The sequence below is a fragment of the Pongo abelii genome, chromosome 2 (genome assembly GCF_028885655.2).
Source record: "Pongo abelii isolate AG06213 chromosome 2, NHGRI_mPonAbe1-v2.0_pri, whole genome shotgun sequence".
NCBI classification, from domain to species: domain Eukaryota; kingdom Metazoa; phylum Chordata; class Mammalia; order Primates; family Hominidae; genus Pongo; species Pongo abelii.
The window spans coordinates 28,745,868-28,772,581 of NC_085928.1; the positions used below are offsets into that span (position 1 = coordinate 28,745,868).

The 26,714-nt window shown below is 39.6% G+C and overlaps 2 protein-coding genes across 2 annotated transcripts in view; one reads left to right on the forward strand and one right to left on the reverse strand.

Annotated features, from left to right (window-relative positions):
- Positions 1 to 26,714, reverse strand: part of LOC112132717 (putative uncharacterized protein encoded by LINC00336) — an 87,129-nt gene that overhangs the window by 49,895 nt on the left and 10,520 nt on the right. The gene's annotated exons all lie outside the window — the stretch shown is intronic.
- Positions 20,732 to 22,171, forward strand: LOC100441391 (heterogeneous nuclear ribonucleoprotein A3-like). Its single transcript, XM_063721793.1, has one exon. It carries the CDS (start codon positions 20,755 to 20,757, stop codon positions 21,775 to 21,777), a length of 1,023 nt encoding a protein of 340 aa, XP_063577863.1. The 5' UTR covers positions 20,732 to 20,754; the 3' UTR covers positions 21,778 to 22,171.

Here is a 26,714-nt window from a genome sequence, read left to right on the forward strand (position 1 = left end):
TGAGCAGGTGGACTGCTTGAGCCCAGGAGTTCAAGACCAGCCTGAGCAACATAGTAAAACCTCATCTCTACAAAACAATACAAAAATTAGCCAGGCATGGTAGTGTGCACCCGTAAGTCCTATCTACTTGGGAGGTTGAGGCAGAAAGATAACTTGAGCCCAGGAGATGGAGGTTACAATGAGCTGAGATCATGCCATTATACTCTAGCCTGGGAGACGGAGTGAGACTCTGTCTCAAACAAATAAAAAAATAATTATTTTAAAAGAAAATTATCTGGGTTACCAAACAGAGACTATTGTTCTCTTCCCTTATTTCTCTCAAACTAATGGACTCCCTCTCTCTGTGCTGAGCTGCCTGAGGCTGGGGAAGCACTGACACAAGCACCCCTGGGGTCACCACCACTGGGACTATGTTGGATCTGACCTGAAGCCAGCACGCGACTAGGTCTTCCCAAGGCCCACTGTAACCACTACCTGGCTACTGCCTATGTTTGCTCAAGGCCCTAGGGCTCTAAAATCAGCAGATGGCAAAACCAGCCAGTCTGTGTTCTTCTCTTCAGAGTAGTAAGTTCCCCTGGGCCCTGGCAGGTCCAGAGTTGCTGTCCAGGATCGAGGGCCTTGTGTTGTAAACCTTAAAAATCTACCTGGTACTCTATTCTACTGTAGCTAAGTTGGCACTAAAACCGCAAGACAAAGTCCTTTTCCCTCCCCACTCCTGTTTCTCCAACCAGGGAAGTCTGTCTCCATATCCACCACCCGCGAGGCCCATGGACAGTACTGCTGATGTTCATTTAAGGCCCAAGGGCTCTTCAGTCAGCTTGTGTGAAATGCTACCAGGCCTGGGACTCACTCTTCAGGGCAGTGGGCTGCCCTCTGGCCCAAGGTAGGTCTAGAAATGCCATCCAAGAGCCAAGGCCTGGAATCAGGGACCCCAAGGGCCCAGTTGGTGTTCTTCCCCATTGTGACTGAGCTGGTACCTAAGCTGCAAGATTAAGTCCCCTTTATTCTTCCCTCTACTTTTCTCAAGCAGAAGTTTTTCCTTATAGCCACCACAGTTGTGAATATGCTGGGTCACACCTGATGCCAGCACATCTCAGAGTCTCACCCAAGGCTCACACTATGCACTACCTGGTTACTGCTGCTGATTATTCAGGACTCAAGAGCTCTTTAGTCAGCAGGTGATGAATTCTGCCACAACTGGGTCCTTCCCTTTAAGGCAGCGGTTTCCTTCTAGCACAAGGTGTGTCTAGAAATGTCATCAGGGACTACACACTCGGTACAGTGTACACTGCTCAGGTGATAGGTGCACTAAAATCTCAGAAATTATCACTAAAAACCTTATTCATGTAATCAAATGCCACCTGCTCCCTAAAAATCTATTGAAATAAAAAATAAATTTTTGGCCAGGCACAGTGGCTCACACCTGTAATCCCAGCACTTTGGGAGGCCAAGACGGGTGGATCACAAGGTCAGGAGTTCGAGACCAGCCCGACCAACATGGTGAAACCCCGTCTCTACTAAAAATACAAAAATTAGCCAGGCATCATGGTACATGCCTGTAATCTCAGCTATTCAGGAGGCTGAGGCAGGAGAATCGCTTGAACCTGGGAGGCGGAGGTTGCCGTGAGCTGAGATCATGCCACCACACTCCAGTCTGGGCAACAGAGCGAGATGCCATCTCAAAATAAATAAATAAATAAATATTTAAAAAAGAACTTTTTCTTTGACAAAAACCACCTGTTCCATTTTGCTTGCTGCTGATGGCGCAGGGTATGAACTTTTCAAAACCTTGGGCCCATAATTATAGACACATTCCTTCCATTAATAACTGAACATTTGTCTGTAAATGCAATTATGAATGCTGAATCATAATTAAAGCTCTATGGTGGCTGGGCTCAGTGGCTCACATCTGTAATCCCAGCACTTTGGGAGGCCGAAGCAGGTGGATAACTTGAGGTCAGGAGTTTGAGACCAGCCTGACCAACATGGTGAAACCCTGTCTCTACTAAAAGTTAAAAAAAATTGTATTTTTTGTGGTGGTAGGCACCTGTAATCCCAGTTACTTGGGAAGCTGAGACAGGAGAATCACTTGAACCTGGAGGCGGAGGTTGCAGTGAGCCGAGATCGTGCCAATGCATTCCAGCCTGGGGAACAGTGACAGAGCCAGAGAGCCAGACTCTGTCCAAAAAAAAAAAAGACTCAATGGTATATTCAAAAAGAAAGAAAGGAAGGAAGGAAGAAAGAAAAAAGAAAGAGAAAGAAAATAAACAAAAGAAACGAAAAAAGAAGAAAAGAAAAGAAAAGTTATCTGGGAGCCAGGGCCTGGAATGGGGAACCTCACACCTCTGCTTGATGCCCTGTCCTACTGTGGCCGAACTGGTTTCCATGTTGCAAGACAAAGTCCTCTTTACTTTTCCCTCTCCTCTCCTCAAGTGCAAGGAAGGGGTCTCTTTTGGAGCTGTGAGCTGTGCTGCCTGGGGTTGAGAGGAGGGGTGATGCAAGTACTCCCTTATCCACTCTAGCTTGTGACTCACAAGCTGGGTGTCCCCCAAGTCCGCTGGCTCCAAGCCCAGCGCAGCACTGGAGTTTGCCTAGGAATTAGAGTCTTGCCTGGAACTGCAACCTAGACTACCTTTCAGGTTTATTTGGGACCCCAGAGCCTCTTAGCCCACAATGGCAAAGCTTGCTGAAACTCAAGTTCTGACTATTGGAATGGGCGATTCCCCTCTGGCTAGGGCTAGTCTAAATGCTTCCTCTGGGTTTTGGCTGAGTTCTGCCTGGTGTTGGCAGCCCTGAGTTCCAATGCAAAGTCCCACAATTGATGCAGTCTCCCTCCACCAAGCACACCCCATGTGACACCCATCTTTGTGCCACATTGCCACTGCCAAGAGATGAGGAAGGGGTTTGCAGGCAATTCAAAACTGTCTTTCCTACCCTCTTCAGTGCCATTCAGTGATATGACGTTAAAGCCAGGTATTGTGATCATTAACCTGATTGTTGGTTCTTAACAAGGTGTTTTTTTGTGGAGATAGTTGTTAAATTAGGTGTTTTTGTCAGGAGGGTAATCAGTGGAGGCTTCTATGCAGCCATCTTGCTCCACCTCCTTGGTCAATAGTATTTTTTTTAATAAATAATTATCTTTATAATTAAATTTTTGTCTGAGATTTGTTCTAAAATAATTTAGTCATGAGTTGGTAAGTACTGAAACTGAAGAATAGATACATAAGAGTCATCTTGTGTAGCTTATATGTGGGTTTGTATACGGCTAAAATTTTAGAAATGAAAATGTTTTAATAAATTACCTACTTGTCTAAAAGTACCTTTGACATTTCCCCAACCAAAGATAATGAAATAATTAGAAAAGTTGACCTAGAGGGAAAAACTAAAAGAATTAGTATGAGCTTTGCCCAGATACAAGTGAAAGTCAATCTGATTAAGTATCTGGAATGGTTATATAATAAACAAACTTTGTTTTCTTTCTCATTCCCCAAGTAATTGAAGACAAGAAAACTTTTCTTCATTGTAGAAACTTACTTGATAGAATAGGTAATAGGATTGATTATAACTTCTAATAGAAGATTGAATCAATTATAATCAAATAACGTATAACTTCTAATGTAGGGTAAACATCATGTCATTTAAGGCTTTCAAAGTAACCTACATATAACCTAGTTTATATGTTCAGAACAATGTCTGAAAACCCAGCTGATGGCTGTGGAATCAGAAGGGGAACATTATGAAGTAGGAGAGGGTTATCTATTGAAATTTAGCCTTATCTATAAAGTTTTATTTTTATTTTTCACTTTTTTTATGGGGGAGGTGTGAGAGGAATGCATTTTTGTTACTGTGAATAAGAAGAAATCTTTTTTGAAGTAACCCTTCTCTTCTGAGCAATGCTTTATAGACAAAGCATAAAGAAATTCCCATGTTTAGCTACTTTCATTACTGCCTAGCAGGGGAATGGCAAAGCACCTAAATCATGTGTGCACCCTGATAATGATGATTGATAATGAATTAGTGCCTTTCACCCGGAGGAATCAATGCTGGGTCTTTCTAGAGGAATTAGATCAACTTTGTGAGCCTGATAATAAACTTTCTTGGGCTTTAAAGTGTTCTGTGAATCATAAACCTTTCAAAGAAAACACATAGATTCCTACATCCTAAGGAGTATGTACTGAATGAATATTAGTTTTTCTACACAATATCCCATTTTCTCTTCTTCTGGTAAAAGCAGATCAATTTTCATTAGGCAAACCACCCTTTCTTCACAGTTAAGTTCATGAGGCTTAAGTAAGGATAAACTTGCTCCCCTCCTCAATTAAGGCAGCCAAATCAGAGTCAGAGATTGCAGACTGTCTACAGAAGGAGCATGAAAATATAAACTCTGACAAAGAGAGTCATCCCTGAAACTTTCGAGAATGAGGCACTGATAGAATTTTAGGTCATGTTTTCTAGTGACCATTTGTTTTCACTTTATAGAAAGATCTTGCCTGAAAAGGAGACCAACACAAAAGAACACAAATGAGAGAGAGGGAGCCCTAGTGACATCACATGGGGCTCTGAACTCGATGTGCTATTTTCTTGTTTATCTTAAGAGTTGGTGTGGCTAGGCACAATAATGGTCTCTGAAGGTGCCCACTTCTGCATCCCCAGAACCTATGAATGTTTCCTTACATGGTAAAAGGAACTGTGCAGATGTGATTAAGCTAAGCATCTTGGCAGGGAGAGATTATCCTGGATTATCCAGGTGGCCCAATGTAATCACAAGGATTCTTAAAAGACAGAGGAAAGAGATCGAAGTCAGAGATAAGAAGTGACAACAGAAATAGAGGTCAGAGTGATGCAGAGAAAGGGGCAGGAGTCAAGGGATACAGGCAGCCAATAAAAGATAGAAAAGACAAGGAAACAAATTCTCCCCCAGAACCTCAAAAAGGAACATGGCCCTGCTCACTTTAGCCTACCCAGCTTGATTTTTGGACTTTTGACTCCAGAATTGTAACAGAAAAAAATTGTGTGGCATTGAGCAACTCAGTTCATAATATTTTGTTACAACAGCAGTAGGAAAGGAAGCAGTTATCATTCTGGCACTTATAACTGCCTATGATTATTGTTCCTAATGATTATTGTGCCCATGAACAATTCAAAACCAGTTATGAACAAGAAGCTCAACCTCCTAAATGGATCGCCACACTTACTAAAAAATGCAAAGCTTCAGGAGTGAAGTTATTGAAAACATGAATCCAATCTCAGATTTGATTCTAAAGTGGAGCCAAAATTAACTTTTAATGGTGTAATTACTTTGAGTATATTTTAACACCAGAGAGCAATGGTTTATCCAAACAAAATAAAGGTGTTCTTATTGGAATAAATATAGATTTTCTGTAAATCTAGTTTAATGTCTACATTGATAATTACCACAAAGCTGAAAAATACAGAAGAAAATTCCTATAGGGACATTTCCCCAAAATGTTAAGTTGATTAAAAGAATGTGATAAGAATATGATGTGAATCAAGCAGGACATACACTTTGCAACCAATGACATCAAGATTGACTTTTAGTTTTCTTTTATATTGACCTGTTCTTCAAAGAAAAGTGAGCCAAAATTTTAGAATAGAAGGAGATAAATATTGAGAATTTGGAAATAGCCTTAAAATGTAAGAAATGCAAATGAAGGGAAAAGTCAGCTGTGGATTCATAGCTTGATGGGAAGAGAAAGGAAATTAAAGAAAAAAGAACTGGAATTATAAACTTCAGAACCCTGACCATCTATCTGTTTCCTTCCTCATCTCCTACCTCAAACTTAATGGGGAAAATAAGAAAAAAGACTGTCTCAGCCTGTCCAGCCTACTATAACAAAATACTTTAGACTGGGTAATTTGTAAACAATAGAAATTTATTTTTCATAGTTCTGAAGGCTGGGAAGTCCAAGGTCAAGGTGCCAAAGATTTGATGTCAGGTGAGAGCCTATTCCTCACAGATTGCACCTCTTGCTGTGTCCATACATGGCAAAAGGGGCAAGGCAATTCCCTATTAACTCTTTTATAAGGATACCAATCCCATTCATGAGAGCTGAGGTTTTACTACTTCATCGCTTCCCAAAAGGACCCACCTCTTAATACTATCACACTGGATACTAGGTTCCAACACAGGAATTTTTGAAGGACTCCAACATTCACACCATAGCAAAGACCAAAAGGGGAAGAAAGAAGGAAATGGGATGATGAAAGCGGCAGCGCTATAATAATTTTCAGCCACTCCAGTTTGGACACCTGAAGCATTTAATCGGTTGAAGGAAAAAAGGCAACAAAACAAAAATGACTGTAGAAGAACGATTTTAAAAATCATTAAATTCCTCACAAAATCAGAAACAATCTAAAAGGAAAATCCAGAAAGATTTTATGTGGTGTTTGGTTTTGTTTTATAATGCTCACTAGACGCTAGCTCAGGTGCTAGGGACACAGGCTAGTGGAGGATTGTGGAAGGGAATAGGATAATTCCTCCTGCAAGGAGGTTACATTCAAGTGGAGTTATATAGAACTAAAGAAGAAATGTTATTCCTTTTTTCTCTCCCCCTGCTCTACCACTCATCTTTTCCCCACTCCTACATACCTAATTTAAACTGAGGAGCCCCAGCTACCAAGAGGCTGAGACAAGAAGATCATTTGAGCCCAGACGTTCAAGGCTGCAGTGATCTATAATCACACCACTGTACTCCAGCCTGGGTGATAAAGCAGGACCTCATCTCTAAAAAAAAATAAAATAAACTGAGAGCCCTTTTAAAGTAATCAAGGTCACCTGGCCAATATGGTGAAACTCTGTCTCCACTAAAAATGCAAAAATTAGCTGGGCGTGGTGGGGCACGCCTGTAGTCCCAGAGTCCCAGCTACTCAGGAGGCTGAGGCAGGAGAATCGCTTGAACCTGGGAGGCAGAGGTTGCAGTGAGCCGAGATCACGCCACTGTATTCCAGGCTGGCAACAGAACGAGATTCCGTCTCAAAAAAAGAAAAAAAAAAAAAAAAAAGTAGTCAAGGTCAATGCCTAATAGAAACAGAGTTTGTAGACAGTGACAATTCTCAATCAATCAACAATTTTTTAGTTATTTCTAGATAAATACACTAAAACCTTACCATAATTGTTCTCAAATAATTTTTACATAATTATGTGTTAAACTAATTTCAGTGAGATCAGTCTTATTCTCTGCTGCATATCCAGCACCAAGACAGTGCCTGACACATAGTAGATGCTCAATAAACATGTGTTAAATCAAGGAGAAATACAAAGAAACCATGGACTATTAATTTTTGTCATGGAGAAAAGACATAGAAAAAGAAAGACCTGAAAAAACACGTGATACTAATCAATACGTGATACAGCTCAGATCAGTGATATAGTTTACTCTGGTGTAAGAGAGGAGAAAATTCTGTGGTTTTACATTTGAAATACAAGTATTTAGTAGCTACTCCTCTACAATGCATGTGAAACTAGCAATTTTTTTCACTTGGGCTTAGAAAAGGAGTATTTATTGTATGTCAATGACTAGAACTGCACTGTCCAATATAGTAGCCACTTGCCATATGTGGTTCTTTTCATTGAAATTAAATTAAAAATTATATAACTCATTTGCATTAGCCACATTTCAAGCACTCAACAGCCACATGAGTCTAGTGGCTATATATTAGGCAGTGCAGATGTAGAACACGACTATCATCATGGAAAATCCTATTTTATGGTTCTGGTCCATACCATGATGCATTATAACATAGAAGCAGCCAGAATTTTACAAGTTAGAGAAATAAGACACAAGCTCACACACACACAAAGTTATATAAAGTACTCCATATCAGCCCAGTATCTAGAGTGACCAAATCAGTATTTTCTCTGATTTCACTTTCTCCCAAATATTTTCATTTATTTAATACAGATAATTGTGCATATTTAAAGTTTAGCAACCATTGAGAAACCCCAACACCATTTGACATCATCAGCCACTTCTTTTTATTTAGTCCTTCAAAGCCTGAGACTATCTCTTTAAGTTATATCTGCTGACTCCTGGCATTTGTGGACTTGTGCATTCCTCTGATGGGCACTGGTTGAAAGTCTTGCCTCTAGTTGACAATTCACCTTTAGAACTGACTATGTACTAGACCTCAGCAACACATCTGCCAAGCCATAATTAGCCAGATAAATATGCATCTTATTTCTAAAGGTCCATAGAAGCATGTGTATCCAAAATGACAAGTCTCTGGTATTAAATTATTCCCTAGACTTTGCACTTCAGGAGGATATCTAATAGACAAAGATTAATTCACCAATTAAATAAAATCTGCATGTTCTAAATCAAAAACAAGCTCATTGAGGTTTATTTAGCTAGAAATCCCTTGCTAAATTATTGTTTAAAATAAGACATAAACAGGGAAAACACCATTGCATGATGAATAATTAGAAAAATGAATGACTTTTTGACCAAATTAGAGGTTGAAGTGAAAATTCCTGAGGATGAAAAATAAAGCAAATGCATGTGTGTTATTAATATTACATATGTATCCCTAGGTGTGCTACAACATCTAAGATTTGATGGCTATATTTGTTGAATACAAAAAAATTATTAGATATGAATAAACTGGGAAATACTTGCATACATTCTTTGTCTTACTTAACTTATTCCTACTAAATTAGAGATTTCCTTCTTCTAGATAGGAGTAATATAAAACCAAGAAGATAAACTTAGAAAAGAATATGACCTTTGGTGAAAACAGCACTAATTATTTACAAACTGCCCAAGTGAAAAAGAGTAAAAAGAGAAAGAGTTCTAATAATGGGACTACCCAAATGCAAGAAGTCTATTGCTCCTTCAAAAACACAAACATTGCCAGGCATGATGGCTCACACCTGTAATCCCAACACTTTGGGAAGACAAGATGGGCAGACTGCTTGAGCTGGGGAGTCTGAGCCCAGCCTGGGCAACATGGTGAAACACCATCTCTACAAAAAAATACAAAAATTAGCCAAGCATGGTGGTGCACAGCTGTAGTCCCAGCTACTCAAGATACTGGGATGGGAGGACCAACTGAGACCAGGAGGTAGAGGCTGCAGTGAGCTTTGATGGCACCCCTGCACTCCAGCCTGGGCAGCAGAGTGAGACCCTGTCTCAAAAAAACAAAACAAACAAATAAAAAACATTAAATGACTTTCATAGGGATTAGCAAATCCTGGTCTGCTTAGCAACATCCTGAAAATCTGAAATCCTCGCTTTGCAGAGGGAGCCCAAAGTGACCACTCTTAAGAAGGCACATGAGATCATATTTTCAAACAGGCAATGTAATGAATGAGCTCATAAAAGTTTTTCATGCCCTACTAATTTTGATGATAGAAGTCACCTTTGATTAGCCTGCTTAAACATCCATTGTCAAGAGCAACTTAGGGAGATAGAAATGCCCTCTCTTACTGCCAAACTGCCCCTTAGACTTATTTAGAATCTTATCCATGTTTAAGGTTTTTCTCTCAGGGTATGAATTATCTGTTTTATAACGGCATTCCCAAAAATGCTTTATATACTTGAAGAGAGCTCCAATATATAGTTACGGGAGGAAAAAAAACAATTTTAGCATTTATTTTCCAAAAATTTGACTTTGCATTTCTATGGAGAGGAGGAAGCCAGAATTTGCTGTTAAAATAAGGAACATGCCACTTTCCAGCAATGGACCTGGCTAGATGGCTAAGGAAAAAAATAGCTAGCGATCTCTCCATCCAATATTTGAGGCTAACTTATATAAATATTACCAACATACAATAAAACAATTGTTTTTATGCTCAACCACTAAAACAACTTAAAATTATAATAGCTACCATTCTTTGAGCGATTTGTTTGTGGCAGGCACTGGCTTCAGCACATTACAAATACAATTAACAACTCCATTAAATAGGTATTATTAGTCCAATGTTCAGATGAAAATATTGAGACTCGGATTGCTTAAAAGATATGTCAGGTTTAAATAGTTATGAACCAGCAGAGATCAGATTTATACCACAATCAAATCCTGACTCTAAAGTCTGAGTGTTTCTGTAGTGCTTCTCAAATTGTCCACATTATGAATTTATACAATTTTCTCATTTAAAAGAAAAACAAATTTTTATTTCCCATTCTCCTTACTTTTAAAATGGTATTAGTACTATCTTCTTCAACTGGTACTATCTTCAACATTGTTGTTGTAAGATAAAATTAAAGTAGAGGGTGCAGTGGCTCAAGCCTGTGAACCCAGCACTTTGGAAGGGTGAGGTGAGAAGATCACTTGAGGCCAGGAATTCGAGACCAGCCTGAGCAACATAGCAAGACACCATCTCTACAAAAAAAAAAAAAAAGAAAAAAAAAAAATTTAATTAGCCAGGCATGGTGCACGCACCTGTAGTGAGCTTCCTGGGAGGCTAAGGCAAGAGGATTGCTTGAGCCCAGGAGTATAAAGCTGCAATAAGTTAGGATCGCAACACTGCACTCCAGCCTGGACAACAGAGTGAGAGTTCATCTCTAAAAAAACAAAGAAAGAAAGATGATCTTCTCATCTCAATTCCCCTGTAGAAACTGGTAACGTTAGTCACCTTCAGAAGGCAATCAATGTGATTGTATGAAAGGGAAGGAAGGGAGAATTTTCACTACATGCCCCTTTTACTTTTTTAGCCATGTAACTACATTAACTGATCAAAGAAATAAATAAAATTTAATTTTTAAAGATAATTTTCTAGATTCTACAAATAAGTGAGATCATACAGTACCCATTTTTCTGTGTCTGTCTTATTTCATTTAACATAATTTCCTCCAGTTTCATCCATGTTGTTACAAATGGCAGGATTTCCTTGTTTCAGAGCTGAATGATACTCCTTTGTATCTATACAGCACATTTTCTATAAATATTCATCTGTTCATAGACACTTAGGTTGTTTCCATATCTGGGCTATTGTGAATAATGCTGCAATGAAAACCCAGATAGCTCTTTTTTTTTTTTTTTTTTTTTTTTGAGACAGTGTTTCACTCTCTCACCTAAGTTGGAATGCAGTGGCGTGATCCGGCTCACTGCAGCCTCAACCTCCTGGGCTCAAGTGATTCTCCTACCTCAGCCTCCGGAGTAACTGGGATTACAGGCACGTGCCTCCACGTCAGGCTAACATTTTGTATTTTTAGTAAAGACAGAGTTTCGCTATGTTGCCTAGGCTGGTCTCAAACTCCTGGACTCAAGCAATCCACCCCCCTCGGCCTCCCAGAGTGCTGGGTTTACAGGCATGAGCCACCGCGCCCAGCCAGATATCTCTTTGAGACACTGATTTCATTTCCCAAAAAGTCAAACTTGAAGCAGAGACTAGAACGGTAGCTGCCAAGGGCTTGGGGGTGGAGGAGCTGAAGAGATATTGGTCATTGGGTACAAATTTTCAGTTATAAAGGGAATAAGTTCTGAGGATCTAATGTACAAGAAAGTGACCATGGTTAATAATACCGTGTTGTTTACTTAAAATTTGATAAAAGAACAGTTTTCCAGTGTCTTCTCCATACAAACACACATACACACACACACACACAGCACTTACACAGAAAATAGTAACTATGGATGATGATAAATGTGTTAATTTGGTTGTAGCAATTATTTCACAACGTATACATACATCGAATCATCATGTTGCAAATATTGAATATATACATTTTTATTTGCAGTTGTATTTCAATAAAACTAGAAAAAAAAATCAATAGTAACCTGTGTAGTAATAATGGATTTCAGTTCTATATATCAATCTAAATTCATGTTTAGCTTAATATAGATACAGATATGTATAGATACCTATGTATGCATGGGCTAGTATATGCACATATACTTTTTGCTCTGCAGCTGAGAAGGCCTAAAGAAGTAGCAACAAAAACTCATTAGGTCCCAGAACTTGGTTTCTTTTTTTTTTTTTGAGACTGAGTCTTGCTCTGTTGCTCAGGCAGGAGTCCAAGGGCGCAATCTTGACTCACTGCAACCTCCGCCCACGGGTTCAGGCGATTCTCCCGCCTCAACCTCCCAAGTAGCTGGGATTACAGGCAAGCACCAACCATTTCCAACAAAAGGAATAAGGGATCCTTGAAGAAATGGCTGGCTTAAGCCTGGGGGAGGAAATATACAAGATGAGCCTGGAGTATCTTATGTCAAAAAGTAAGGAACGGCTGAAAATAAAAACAAAAAGCCATATTGTTTATAGACACTGTTAGACACAGCAGGGGGTCCCTTTTGGGGAACCTGGAAATCTCAAGCATGAACATAAAGGAAAATCCTGAAATTCCTTCAAGCGAAATTCCAGGCATCTAGTTAGCCCCAGAAGTAAATTTAAGTAACTCGTTAAGCAAGAAGCAAATCGTAGCCTAAAACAATAGACAAGGAAATTACAGTTCCAGAGATGTTTGCTTTCCCTATAGAAACTAAGAATAACAACATATGTCACTGAGTTGTCTTTCATGAGCTTGTACTCCCACTTAGGACCCCCACAAATGGATCCATTGGCACGTATACCCCCAATAAAGAGGATGTGAAGACTAAACTTTATTCACCCTGTATTCTGTTTCTTTCTGAGGGGCTTGGAGAAAAAAAGTCCCCCTAGCCAGGCCAGTTAACATTTTTCCACGGACCCCAAATTTTTAAACAAAGCTTCTCTTCTTTACCAATGGCAAATCAGAAGCTCTTGAATCTACCTACAACCTGTAAACCCCCACTGCAAGATATCCTGCCCTTTTAAGTTCAAACCAACACGTAACCACCATATTGATTTGATTTTTTTACTTTGATTTGATTTTGCCTGTAACTTCTGCTTTTCTGAAATTTACCCTTGCCTTAAAAAACTCATTGGGGAGTCTAGACTTGGGCATTTAGCTGTCTGATCTTCCTTGTGTAGTACTATGCAATAAACATCTTCCTTTCTAGCACTGCAAAAACCTCAGTGTAGGCATTTGTTTTTACTGTGCCAGGCAAGTGGACCCCAGTTCAGTTCTATAACAACAGGAGCCACTGAAAGAGCTCTCAGTCACCAAAAATGGAAGGAGTTAAGCAAAAAAATAAATAAATAAAGTAGTATTGGATTATAACTCAAAGTATAAAATAAATATCCTAGTCCCTGCAAACATAAATAAGGTGATTTTGGTGAACATCAGCAACCATAAACTGTGTTTATAATACGTATCCTTGATATGACGAGATGAAAATGGCACTTTACCTCTGTAGTCTTCCTCCCAATAACTCACAAACCTGTCTTATCATGAGGAAAACATCAGTCAAATTCAAACAGTGGGGACTAGAGAGGATCATGGTGGATGGGAGGCAGGACTGGATTGCAGCTCCCACTCGGACGGACAGAGCAGCATGTGGAGGCTCACATCATGAACTTTTGCTCTAGAACTACTGCAGGAATAAATCAGGAAAGCTGAGAGAACCCACAGACCCACTGAAGGAGGCAAATTGCTCCTGCAGGACCCGGGAGACACCGCAAATACTGTGAGTGCCCAAAAGGTAAAAATGGGAAAGGGGGATTGTCTGTCCTCGAACATACACCTTCACTGGGGAATCTCAAGGTCTAGCGCATGGGAGAAGATTCTAACCTCACCTGGAGCTGAGTCAATTTAGAGAGCAGAGCAAAACACAGTGGTAGAAGAAGCAGCAGGAAAAGCCCTGTGGGCTCTCTGGGTCTCCTAACAAACCATTTCTGCCTTGCCTCACAGGGGTCCTCACAGGAGCAGGCTGCCTGGGGGTACTTGGAAAAGGCCACAGGGAGAAGGAAATCTCCAGCTGAACTTTGTAACAATTTCAACCAAATGAGAAGTCTCCCGGCGGGAACTCAGGGGAGGGCATGAATCTGGTGTGCAGACTCCACAGGCGGAAAGTACGAAAGCCCTACATGCTTTTGCAGCTGGGAGACTGGTAGCCTGGGGCAAATTCTCAGCTCTGCTTGCCCACTGCCTGGAAACAAACTCAGTGCTGTTGTGGGGGTACAGGGGAAGAGTGGAAGTGAGACCAGCCTTTTGGGTTGCAAGGGAACAGGGTAAGGCCTGTGACTGCTGGCTTTCCCCCACTTCCATGACAACCTGAATGACACAGCAGAGCCAGCCATAAGCCTCTTGGGAACATAACTGCATTGACCTGGGAACCACACCCTCATCCCACACAGCAGCCCAAGCAAGACGCGCTCAAGGAGAGTCCGAGCTCAGACATGCCTAGCCCTGCCCCCATCTGATAGTCCTCCCCTACCCACCTTAGTAGCTGAAGACAAAGGGCATATACTCTTGGGAGTTCTAGGGCCCCACCCGCCACCTGATCCTCCCCATACTACCACAGCTAATGCTCTGTTGAATGCACCACCTCCTGGCAGGAGGTCCACCAGTACAAAAATAGTGAATTAAACAGCCAAAACTAAGGACCCTCACAGAGTCCATTTCACCCCCCTGTCACTTCCACCAGAGCAGGTGCTGGTATCCACAGCTGAGAGACCCATAGATGGTTCTTATCACAGGACTCTGTACAGGCAACCCCCAGTACAAGCCCAGAGCCTGGTAGACCTGCTGGGTGGCTAGATCCAGAAGAGAGATGACAATCACTATAGCTTGGCTCCCAAGAAGCCACATCCCTAGGAAAAGAGGGAGAGTACTACATCAAGGGAACACCCATGGGACAAAAGAATCTGAACAACAGCCTTCAGCCATCTGACAGAGCCTACCAAAATGAGAAGAAACCAGAAAACCAACTCTGGTAATATGACAAAACAAGGTTCATTAACACCCAAAAAAAATCACACTAGCTCACCAACAATGGATCCAAACCAAGAAGAAAATCCCTGATTTACCCGAAAAAAAATTCAGAAGGGCAATTATTAAGCTAATCAAGGAGGCACCAGAGAAAGGCAAAGCCCAATGTAAGGAAATTTTTTAAATGATACAAGAAATGAGAGGGGAAATCTTCAAGGAAATAGATAGCATAAATAAAAAACAATCAAAGCTTCAGGAAACAATGGACACACTTATAGAAATGCAAAATGCCCTGGAAAGTCTCAGCAATAGAATCGAACAAGCAGAAGAAAGAACTTCAGAGCTTGAAGACAAGGTTTTCAAATTAATCTAATCCAACAAAGACAAAGAAAAAAAGAAAATATGAACAAAGCCTCCAAGAAGTCTGGAATTATGTTAAACAACCAAACTTAAGAATAATCAGAGTTCCTGAGAAAGAAGAGAAATCTTTTTTTTTTTTTTTTTTTTTTTTTTTTGAGGCAGAGTCTCACTCTGTCGCCCAGGCTGGAGTGCAGTGGCACGATCTCGGCTCACTGCAAGCTCCACCTTCTGAGTTCACGCCATTCTACTGCCTCAGCCTCCTGAGTAGCTGGGACTACAGGCACCCACCACCACTCCTGGCTTATTTTTTGTATTTTTAGTAGAGACGGGGTTTCACTGCGTTAGCCAAGATGGTCTCGATCTCCTGACCTCGTGATCCACCCGCCTCAGCCTCCCAAAGTGCTGGGATTACAGGCGTGAGCCACTGCGCCCGGCCTGAAAGAAGAGAAATCTAAAAGTTTGGAAAATATATTTGGGGGAATAATCAAGGAGAACTTTCCGAGCCTTGCTAGAGACTTAGACATCCAAATACAAGAGGCACAAAGAACACCTGGGAAATTCATCTCAAAAAAATCATCGCCTAGGCACATTGTCACCAGGTTATCTAAAGTTAAGATGAAGGAAAGAATCTTAAAAACTGTGAGTCAATAGCACCAGGTAACCTATAAAGGAAAACCTATCAGATTAACAGCAGATTTCTCAGCAGAAACCCTGCAAGCTAGAAGGGATTGGGGCCCTATCATCAGCCTCCTCAAACAAAACAATTATCAGTCAAGAATTTCGTATCCAGCTAAACAAAGCTTAATAAATGAAGGAAAGATACAGTCTTTTTCAAACAAACAAATGCTAAGAGAATTTGCCACTACCAAACCAACACTACAACAACTACTAAAAGCTCTAAATCTCGAAATGAATCCTGAAACATATCAAAACAGAACCTCTTTAAAGCATAAGCCTCCCAGGACCTATAAAACAAAAATACAATTTAAAAAAAAAAAGGTATACAGGCAACAAATAGCATGATGAATGGAATAGTACCTCATATCTTAATACTAACATTGAATGTAAATGGCCTGAATTGCAGAATAAATAAGAATTCACTAACCATCTGCTGCCTTCAAGAGACTAATCTAACACATAAGGATTCACACAAACTTAAGGTAAAAGGGTGGAAAAAGACATTCCATGCAAGTGGACATCAAAAGCAAGCAGGATTTGCTATTTTTATATCAGACAGAGCAAACTTTAAAGCAACAGCAGTTAAAAAAACAAAGAGGGGCATTATATAATGATAAAAGGCCTTGTCCAACAGGAAAATATCACTATCCTAAATATATATGCACCTAACACTGGAGCTCCCAAATTTATAAAACAATTACTACTAGACCTAAGAAATTAGATAGACAACAACACAATAATAGTGGGGGACTTCAATACCTCACTGACAGCACTAGACATGTCATCAAGACAAAAAGTCAACAAAGAAACAATGGATTTAAACTATACCCTAGAACAAATGTACTTAACAGATATTAACAGAATATTCTAGCCAACAACCACAGAATATACATTCTATTCAACAGCTCATGGAACTTTCTCCAAGACAGACCACATGATAGGCCACAAAACAAGCCTTAATAAATTTAAGAAAACTGAAATTATATCAAGCACTCTCTCATACCACAGGCAACTAAAACTGGAAATCAACGCCAAAGAAAACCTTTAAAACCATGCAAATACATGGAAATTAAATAACCTGCTTTTGAATGATCATTGGGTCAACAATGAAATCAAGATGGAAATTTAAAAAAAATTTTTTTTTTTTGAGATGGAGTCTCACTCTGTTGCCCTAGCTGGAGTGCAGTGGCATGATCTTGGCTTACTGCAACCTCCACCTCACAGGTTCAAGCAATTCTCCCTGCCTCAGCCTCCTGCGTAGCTGGGATTATAGGCGCCCGCCACCATGCCTGGCTAATTTTTGTAGTTTTAGTAGAGACAGGGTTTCGTCATGTTGGCCAGGCTGATCTTGAACTCCTGACCTCAGGTGATCTGCCTGTCTTGGCCTCCCAAACTGCTGGGATTACAGGCGTGAGCCACTGCACCTGGCGGGAAATTTAAAAATTCTTTGAACCGAATGATAATAGTCACATAACCTATCAAAACCTCTGGGATACCACAAAGGCGATGCTAAGAGGAAAGTTCATAACTCTAAATGCCTACATCAAAAAATCTGAAAGACCACAGACAGACAATCTAAAGTCACACCTCAAGAACTAGAGAAACAAAAACAAACCAAACCCAACCCTAGCAGAAGAAAGGAAATAACCAAGATCAGAGCAGAACTAAATGAAATTGAAACAAAAAAAAATACAAAAGATAAATGAAACAAAAAGCTGGTTCTTTGAAAAGATAAATACAATTGATAGACCATTAGCAAGATTAACCAAGAGAGAAAATCCAAATAAGCTCAATTAGAAATGATATGGGAGATATTACAACTGAGAACACATAAATAAAAAAGATTATTCAAGACTACTATGAACACTTTTATGCACATAAACAACAAAACCTAGAGGAGATGGGTAAATTTCTGGAAAGACACAACCCTCCTAGCTTAAATCAGGAAGAATTAGATACCATGAACAGACCAGTAACAAGCAGCAAAATTGAAATAGTAATTTAAAAATTACCAAGAAAAAAAGGCCAGGACCATATAAATTCACAGCTGAATTCTACCAGACATCCAAAGAATAATTGGTACTAATCCTTTTGACACTATTCCACAAGATAGAGAAAGAAGGACCCCTTCCTAAATCATTCTATGAAGCCAGTATCACCCTAATACCAAAACCAGGAAAGGACATAACTAAAAAAGAAAACTACAAACCAATATCCCTGATGAACACAGATGCTAAAATCCTTAACAAAATACTAGCTAACCTAATCCAATAAGATATCAAAACCTAATATACCATGATCAAGTGGGTTTCATACCAGGGATGCAGGATTAACATATGCAAATCAATAAATGTGATACACCACATAAACAGAATTAAAAACAAAAATATCACATGATCATCTCAATAGATGCAGAAAAAGCATTTGACAAAATCCAGCTTCCCTTTATGACTAAAACTCTCAGCAAAATCAACATACAAGGGACATACCTCAATATAATAAAAGCCATCTATGACAAACCCACAGCCAACATAATACTGAATGGGGAAAAGTTGAAAGCATTCCCTCTGAGAACTGGAACAAGACAAGGATGCCCACTCTCACCACTCCTCTTCAACATAGTACTGGAAGTCCTAGCCAGAGAAAACACAAAAGATAAAGAAATAAAGAGCATCCAAATCGGTAAAGAGGAAGTCAAACTGTCACTGTTTGCTGCTTATATGATTGTACATCTAGAAAACCCTAAAGACTCTTCAAAAAAGCTCCCAGAACTGTTAAAAGAATTCAGCAAAGTATCCGAATACAAAATTAATGTACACAAATCAGTAGCTCTGCTATACACCAACAGCAACCAAGCTGAGAATCAAATCAAGAACTCAACCCCTTTTACAATAGCTGTAAAAATAAAATAAAATAAAATACTCAAGAACATACCTGACCAAGGAGGTAAAAGACATCTACAAGGAAAACTACAAAACACTGTTGAAAGAAATCATAGACAACACGAACAAATGGAAACACAGCCCATGCTCATGGATAGGTAGAATCAATATTATGAAAATGACCATACTGCCAAAAGCAATCTACATATGCAATGCAATTTCCATCAAAATACCACCATCATTCTTCACAGAACTAGAAAAAAACAATCCTAAAATTCATTTGGAACAAAAAATAAGCCCGCATAGCCAAAGTAAGACTAAGCAAAAAGAACAAATCTGGAAGCATCACATTACCTGATTTCAAACTACACTATGAAGACATAGTCACCAAAACATCATGGTGTTGGTATAAAAATAGGCACACAGACCAATGGAACAGAATAGAGAACCCAGAAATAAAGCCAAATACTTATAGCCAACTGATTTTCGACAAAGTAAACAAAAACATAAAATGGGGAAATGACACTGTATTCAACAAATGGTGCTGGGATAATTGGCAAGCCACATGTAGGAGAATGAAACTGGATCCTCGTCTCTCACCTTATACAAAAACTAACTCAAGATGGATCAAGGACTTAAATCTAAAACCTCAAACTATAAAAATTATAGAAGATAGCATCAGAAAAACCCCTCCAGACATTGGCTTAGGCAAGGATTTCATGACCAAGAACACAAAAGCAAATGCAACAAATCAAAGACAAATTGCTGGGACTTAATTAAACTAAAGAGCTTTTGCACAGCAGAAGGAACAGTCAGCAGAGTAAACACACAACCCACAGAGTGGGAGAAAATCTTCACAATCTATACATCCGACAAAGGACTAATATCCAGAATCTACAACAAACTCAAACAAATTAGCAAGAAAAAAATCAAACAATCCCACCAAAAAGTGGGCTAAGGACATAAATAGACAATTCTCAAAAGAAGATACACAAATGGCCAAGAAACATATGAAAAAATGCTCAACATCATTAGTTATCAGGGAAATGCAAATCAAAACCACAATGCAATACCACCTTACTTCTGCAAGAATGGCCATAATCAAAAAAATCAAAAAATAAAAAAATAAAAAAAATAAAAATAAAAATAAAAAAATAATAGATGTTGGTGTGGATGTGGTGAATAGGGAAAACCTCTACACTGCTAATGGTAATGTAAGCTAGTACAACCATTATGGAAAACAGCGTGGAGGTTCCTTAAAGAACTAAAAGTAGAAATATCATTTGATCCAGCAACCCCATTACTGGGTACCTACCCAGTCATTATACAAAAACGATACTTGCACACACGTTTATAGCAGCACAATTCACAATTGCAAAAATGCGGAACCAACCCAAATACCCATCAAACAATGAGTGGATAAAGAAATTGTGGTATGTGTGTGTGTGTATGCATGTGTATATATATATGAAATTGTGGTATATATGGTATATATATAGAAAGAATTGTGATGTATATATATCTCATAATATATATGTGATGGAATACTACTCAGCCATAAAAAATAATGAGTTGATGGCATTTGCAACAACCTGGATGAGACTGGAGACTATCATTCTAAGTGAAGTAACTCAGGAATGGAAAACCAAACATTGTATCTTCTCATTCATAAGTGGGAGCTAAGCTATGAGGATGCAAAGACATAAGAATTACATAATGGACTTTGGGGACTCTGGGGGAAGGGGTTGGGGGGGGTGAAGGTAAAAAGACTACAAATAGGGTAGAGTATGTACTGCTTGGGTGATGGGTGCACCAAAATTTCACAAATTACCACTAAAGAACTTACTCATGTAACCAAACACTACCTGTTCCCCATAACCTACAGAAATTAAAAAAAAAAAAAAACAGTTAGCTATAAGTATATGGATTAATTTCTGAATTCTCCATTTTATTCCATTGGTCTGTATGTCAAATAGCAGGACATCCTGTAAAACAAGAAACTAGTATTTCTCAAAACTGTAAAGGTCGTCTTCCTCTCGGTCCCATATTGAACTCGAGTTGGAAGAGGCGAGTCCGGTCTCAAAATGGAGGTAAAACCGCCGCCCGGTCGCCCCCAGCCCGACTCCGGCCGTCGCCGTCGCCGTCGCCACCGGGGGGAGGAAGGCCATGATCCAAAGGAACCAGAGCAGTTGAGAAAACTGTTTATTGGTGGTCTGAGCTTTGAAACTACAGATGATAGTTTAAGAGAACATTTTGAGAAATGGAGCACACTCACAGATTGTGTGGTAATGAGAGACCCCCAAACAAAACGTTCCAGGGGCTTTGGTTTTGTGACTTATTCTTGTGTTGAAGAGGTGGATGCAGCAATGTGTGCTCGACCACACAAGGTTGATGGGCGTGTAGTGGAACCAAAGAGAGCTGTTTCTAGAGAGGATTCTGTAAAGCCTGGTGCCCATCTAACAGTGAAGAAAATTTTTGTTGGTGGTATTAAAGAAGATACAGAAGAATATAATTTGAGAGACTACTTTGAAAAGTATGGCAAGATTGAAACCATAGAAGTCATGGAAGACAGGCAGAGTGGAAAAAAGAGAGGATTTGCTTTTGTAACTTTTGATGATCATGATACAGTTGATAAAATTGTTGTCCAGAAATACCACACTATTAATGGGCATAATTGTGAAGTGAAAAAGGCCCTTTCTAAACAAGAGATGCAGTCTGCTGGATCAGAGAGAGGTCGTGGAGGTGGATCTGGCAATTTTATGGGTCACGGAGGAAATTTTGGAGGTGGTGGTAATTTTGGCCGTGGTGGAAACTTTGGTGGAAGAGGAGGCTATGGTGGTGGAGGTGGTGACAGCAGAGGTAGTTATGGAGGAGGTGATGGTGGATATAATGGATTTGGAGGTAATGGTGGCAACTATGGCGGTGGTCCTGGTTATAGTAGTAGAGGGGGCTATGGTGGTGGTGGACCAGGATATGGAAACCAAGGTGGTGGATATGGTGGAGGTGGCGGAGGATATGATGGTTACAATGAAGGAGGAAATTTTGGCGGTGTTAACTATGGTGGTGGTGGGAACTATAATGATTTTGGAAATTACAGTGGACAATAGCAATCAAATTATGGACCCATGAAAGGGGGCAGTTTTGGTGGAAGAAGCTCGGGCAGTCCCTATGGTGGTGGTTATGGACCTGGTGGTGGAAGTGGTGGATATGGTAGCAGAAGGTTCTAAAAACAGCAGAAAAGGGCTACAGTTCTTAGCAGGAGAGAGAGCGAGGAGTTGTCAGGAAAGCTGCAGGTTACTTTGAGACAGTCATCCCAAATGCATTAGAGGAACTGTAAAAATCTGCCACAGAAAGAACGATGATCCATAGTCAGAAAAGTTACTGCAGCTTAAACAGGAAACCCTTCTTGTTCAGGACTGTCATAGCCACAGTTTGCAAAAAGTGCAGCTATTGATTAATGCAATGTAGTGTCAATTAGATGCACATTCCTGAGGTCTTTTATCTGTTGTAGCTTTGTCTTTTTCTTTTTCTTTTCATTACATCAGGTATATTGCCCTGTAAATTGTGGTAGTGGTACCAGGAATAAAAAATTAAGGAATTTTTAACTTTAAAAAAAAAAAAAAAAACACTGTAAAGGTCATTGGAACCATAGGAAAGTCTGAAAAACTGTCACAGCCAGGACAGGCCTAGAGAGATACAACCAAAAGTGATGCAGTATCCTGAATGGGATTCTAAAGCAGAAAACGAGCATTAGGGGCTGGGCGTGGTGGCTCATGCCTGTAACCCCAGCACTTTGGGAACCCAAGGTGGGTGGTTCACTTGAGCCCAGGAGTTCAAGACTGGCCTGTGCAATACGGCAAAACCCTGTCCCTACTAAAAATTTTAAAATTAGCTAGGTGTGGTGGTGTGTGCCTATGGTCCCAGCTACTCAGGAGGATGAGGTGGGAGGATCACTTGAACCTGGGAGGTCGAGGCTGCAGTGAGCCATCATCATGCCACTGCACTCCAGCCTGGGTGACAGAGCAAGACCCGTTTCAAAAAAATAAAAGAAAGAAAAGAAAAGTAGAAAAAAATAGGTAAAAACTAAGGAAATAAAAAGAACTATGGACTTTAGCTAATAATAATGTGTCAATGTTGGTGCATTAATTATGACATGTATCATACAAATGTAAGACAATAAGAGGGAAAACTGGATATGGGGTATATAGGAACTCTGTACTACTTTCTTAATTGTTCTGAAATTCTAAAACTGCTATGAAAAATAAAATCTGAGCCAGGCACGGTGGCTCACACCTGCAATCCCAGCACTTTGGAAGGCCAAGGAGGGTGGATCACTAGAGGCCAGGAGTTCGAGACCAGCCTAGCCAACATGGTAAAACCCCGTCTCTACTAAAAATACAAAAATTAGCCAGTTGTGGTGGCTGGTGCCTGTAATCCCAGCTACTTAGGAGGCTGAGGCAGGAGAATCGCTTGAACCCAGGAGGCTGCGGATGCAGTGAGCCGAGATCACGCCACTGCACTCCAGCCTGGGTGACAAAGTGAGACTCTGTCTTAAAAAATAAGAATAAATAAATAAATATTTTATATATATATAGTATTTAAAAATGAGAAATATATGAAACAATGGTTTTCAGATATGTGAAAACGGCACAGGGATGTGATTCTTGAAAGAAAGCAAACAATGTGAGCCCTAAAATTGCTTCACTGCCTAGAGAGAGCTTACAGGGTGCAGCTCAGGAAGGAAGCCCCTAAAGGGACAAGGGTTCCCTGAGGTGAGGAAACAAAGTTTAGAGCTTGGGGACACCAAGACAGCTAGAATTTACAGACCAGATTACCAGAGAAGAGAGAGCTGATAAAGCAAACGCTCCAGAGATCTATAGAGGATTGCCCTTGATTCTTCAGCTGCCCACTGATTAGCACATGTGTTTGAGAAAACGTCCCAGGGCCAGGGAGAGAACATCAGAAAGAATCAAGTGAAACAATCACCAGAGCTCACACCGGTCAAGAGTTCATATTGCCACTAGCCAGTGTGGGAAGGCCTGTTAACACATGGTGCATCAAGTAGAATTTTCGGAAGGTGTTGCCTCAGTATTAGAGCCGAATTAGCCCTAGGACCCACCTAACAAATTTAAAAGCAAACCTTAAAAAAAAAAATTGTTTCCAGATAAGTGCCTGCCAGAAAAAAAAAAGACCAAAACTATTTAAAGGAATGCAAACAACCCCAGCAAACAACATAAAATTCAAAATATCTGGCATCCAATAAAATTTAAAAGGCATGCAAAAAAGCAAGAAAATGTGATTTATAATAAAGATAAAATTAATGATTGGAAATAGACACAGAAATGACACAGATAATAAAATTAATAGTTATTAAAACAGCTACTGTAAACATACGCCATATAAAAGAATGTAAATGGTAAGCATAGTAAAGAGTATGGTAAATGGTAAGCATGCTAAAATACTTAAAAGGCACAAACTGATTTCAAGAGATAATAAATGCAGTCTCTGGAAAAAATGTGCCAGATTAAATTAACACCAGACACTGCAGAAGAAAAAGTTAGTGAACTTGAAGAAAGCAATAGAAAAATAAAAAGACCCACAGATCAAAGGAGCTCAATGAACACCAAATAAAAAATATATATTTTATATAACATATATACGCTGAAATAATTAAAAATGCTCTCCGTCACTAATGAAAAATGATTGACATCACAAGTCATCAGAGAAATACAAATCAATATAAATCAAAACCACACCAGATACCATCTCATACCAGTCAGAATGGCTATTACTAAAATATCAAAAAATAACAGATGCTGGTGAGGCCACAGTGAAAAGAGAAAGCTTATGCACTGTTGGTGGGAATATAAACTAGTTCAGCCACTGTGGAAAGCAGTTTGTAGACTTCTCAAAGAACTTAGAACTATACCAGCCAACCCAGCAATCCCATTAACTAGGTATATATCCAAAAGAAAATAACTCATTCTACCAAAAAGACATATGCACTTGTATGTTAATTGCAGCACTATTCACAATAGTGAAGACATGGAATCAACCTAGGTTCCCATCAATGATGGATTAGAATAAGAAAATGTGGTACATATACACCATGGAATACTACACAGCCATAAAAAAAAGAATAAAATAATTTCCCTTGCAGCAACATGGATGCATCTAGAGGCCTTACACTAAGTGAATTAACACAGAAACAGAAAGCCAAATACAGCATGTTATCACTTGTAAGTAAGTGGGTGCTAAATGGTGGGTACTCACGGACATAAAGATGGTAACAGTACACACTAGGGACTATTGGAGGAGAGGGTTGAAAATTTAATTATTGGGTACTACGCACAGTACCTGGGTGATGGAATCAATCATACATACCTCAAACCTCAGCATCATGCAATATACCCAGGTAACAAACCTACACATGTACCCTCTGAATATAAAATAATAGTTGAAATTATTAAAAATTTATATATGAAGAAAATTACAAGGCATATTCACTTTATACCAGTGTATATTAGTTATCTATCACAGCATATCATTTTGTCCAAAACTTAGTAGCTAAAAACAACAAACATTTATGATTCCACATAGTTTCTGAGGGTCAGGAAGCCAGGAGTGGCTAGCTGGGTGGTTTTGGCTCAGGGTTTCTCACAGGGTTTCAGGCAAACTGTTGGCCTGGGATGTAGTCATCTGCGATTGGAGGATCTACTTCCAAGCTGACTTCATCAAAATCAAAAACATTTGCTCTTCCAATAACACTGTTAAGAAACCCCGTCTCTACTAAAAATACAAAATTAGCCGGGTGTGGTGGCGCATGCCTGTAATCCCAGCTATTCAGGAGGCTGAGGCAGGAGAATTGCTTGAACCCGGGAAACCGAGGTTGTAGTGAGCTGAGATCATGCCATTGCACTCCAGCCTGGGCAACAAGAGTGAAATTCTGTCTCAAAAAAAAAAAAAAAAAAAGAAAGAAAAGAAAATGAAAAGGCAGGAGTGGAGAAAATATTTGCAAAACATACAATCTGATAAATTACTTACTTCTAGAATATATGAAAAATTCTTACAACTCAGGCTGGGCACGGTGGCTCACGCCTGTAATCCCAGCACTTTGGGAGGCCGAGGCAGGCGGATCACAAGGTCAGGAGATCAAGACCATCCTGGCTAACACGGTGAAACCCTGTCTCTACTAAAAATACAAAAATTAGCCGGGCGCAGTGGCGGGCGCCTGTAGTCCCAGCTACTCAGGAGGCTGAGGCAGGAGAATGGCGAGAACCTGGGAGGCAGAGCTCGCAGTGAGCTGAGATCGCACCACTGCACTCCAGCCTGCGCGACAGAGCAAGACTCCGTCTCAAAAAAATAAAATAAAATAAATTCTTACAACTCAAGAAGAAGAAGACAAATGACCCAGTAAAAATAGGCAGAAGATTTGAACAGACACTTCACTGAAGAAGATACATGAATGGTAAATAAGAACATTTAAAAATGTTTAACGTCAGTAGTTATTGGGAAAATGAAAATCAAAACCATAAAGTAGTACTAGTATACCCGTTGTGTAATGGATAAAATTAAAGAGAATGACCATTCCAAGTACTGGTGCAGACATCAAACAATGAACATGTTCATATATTGCTGGGGAGACCGTAAAGTGGTACAAACACTTTCATAACTTAGCAGTTTCATAGAAGTTCAACATACATCTACTGTATAATCCAGCCATTCCAACTCTAGATATTTTACCAAAAAAATCAAAGAATATATCCATACAAAGACACAGACATAGACTTGTACAGAGACTTCTTACTTGCTCATAGCAATTTCATTAGTAAGAGTCACGAACTAGAAAAAAATAAATACCCAAGAATAAGTGAATGGGTGAACATACTTTGGTAAATCAATACAATGGAATATTACTCACCAATAAAAATAAGAAACCACTGATAGATTCAACAACATGGATTAATCTCAAAATAATTACCACGTGAAAGAAGCCAGAACCCTCACTCCAAAAATGCATACTGTAGAATTCCATTTACATGAA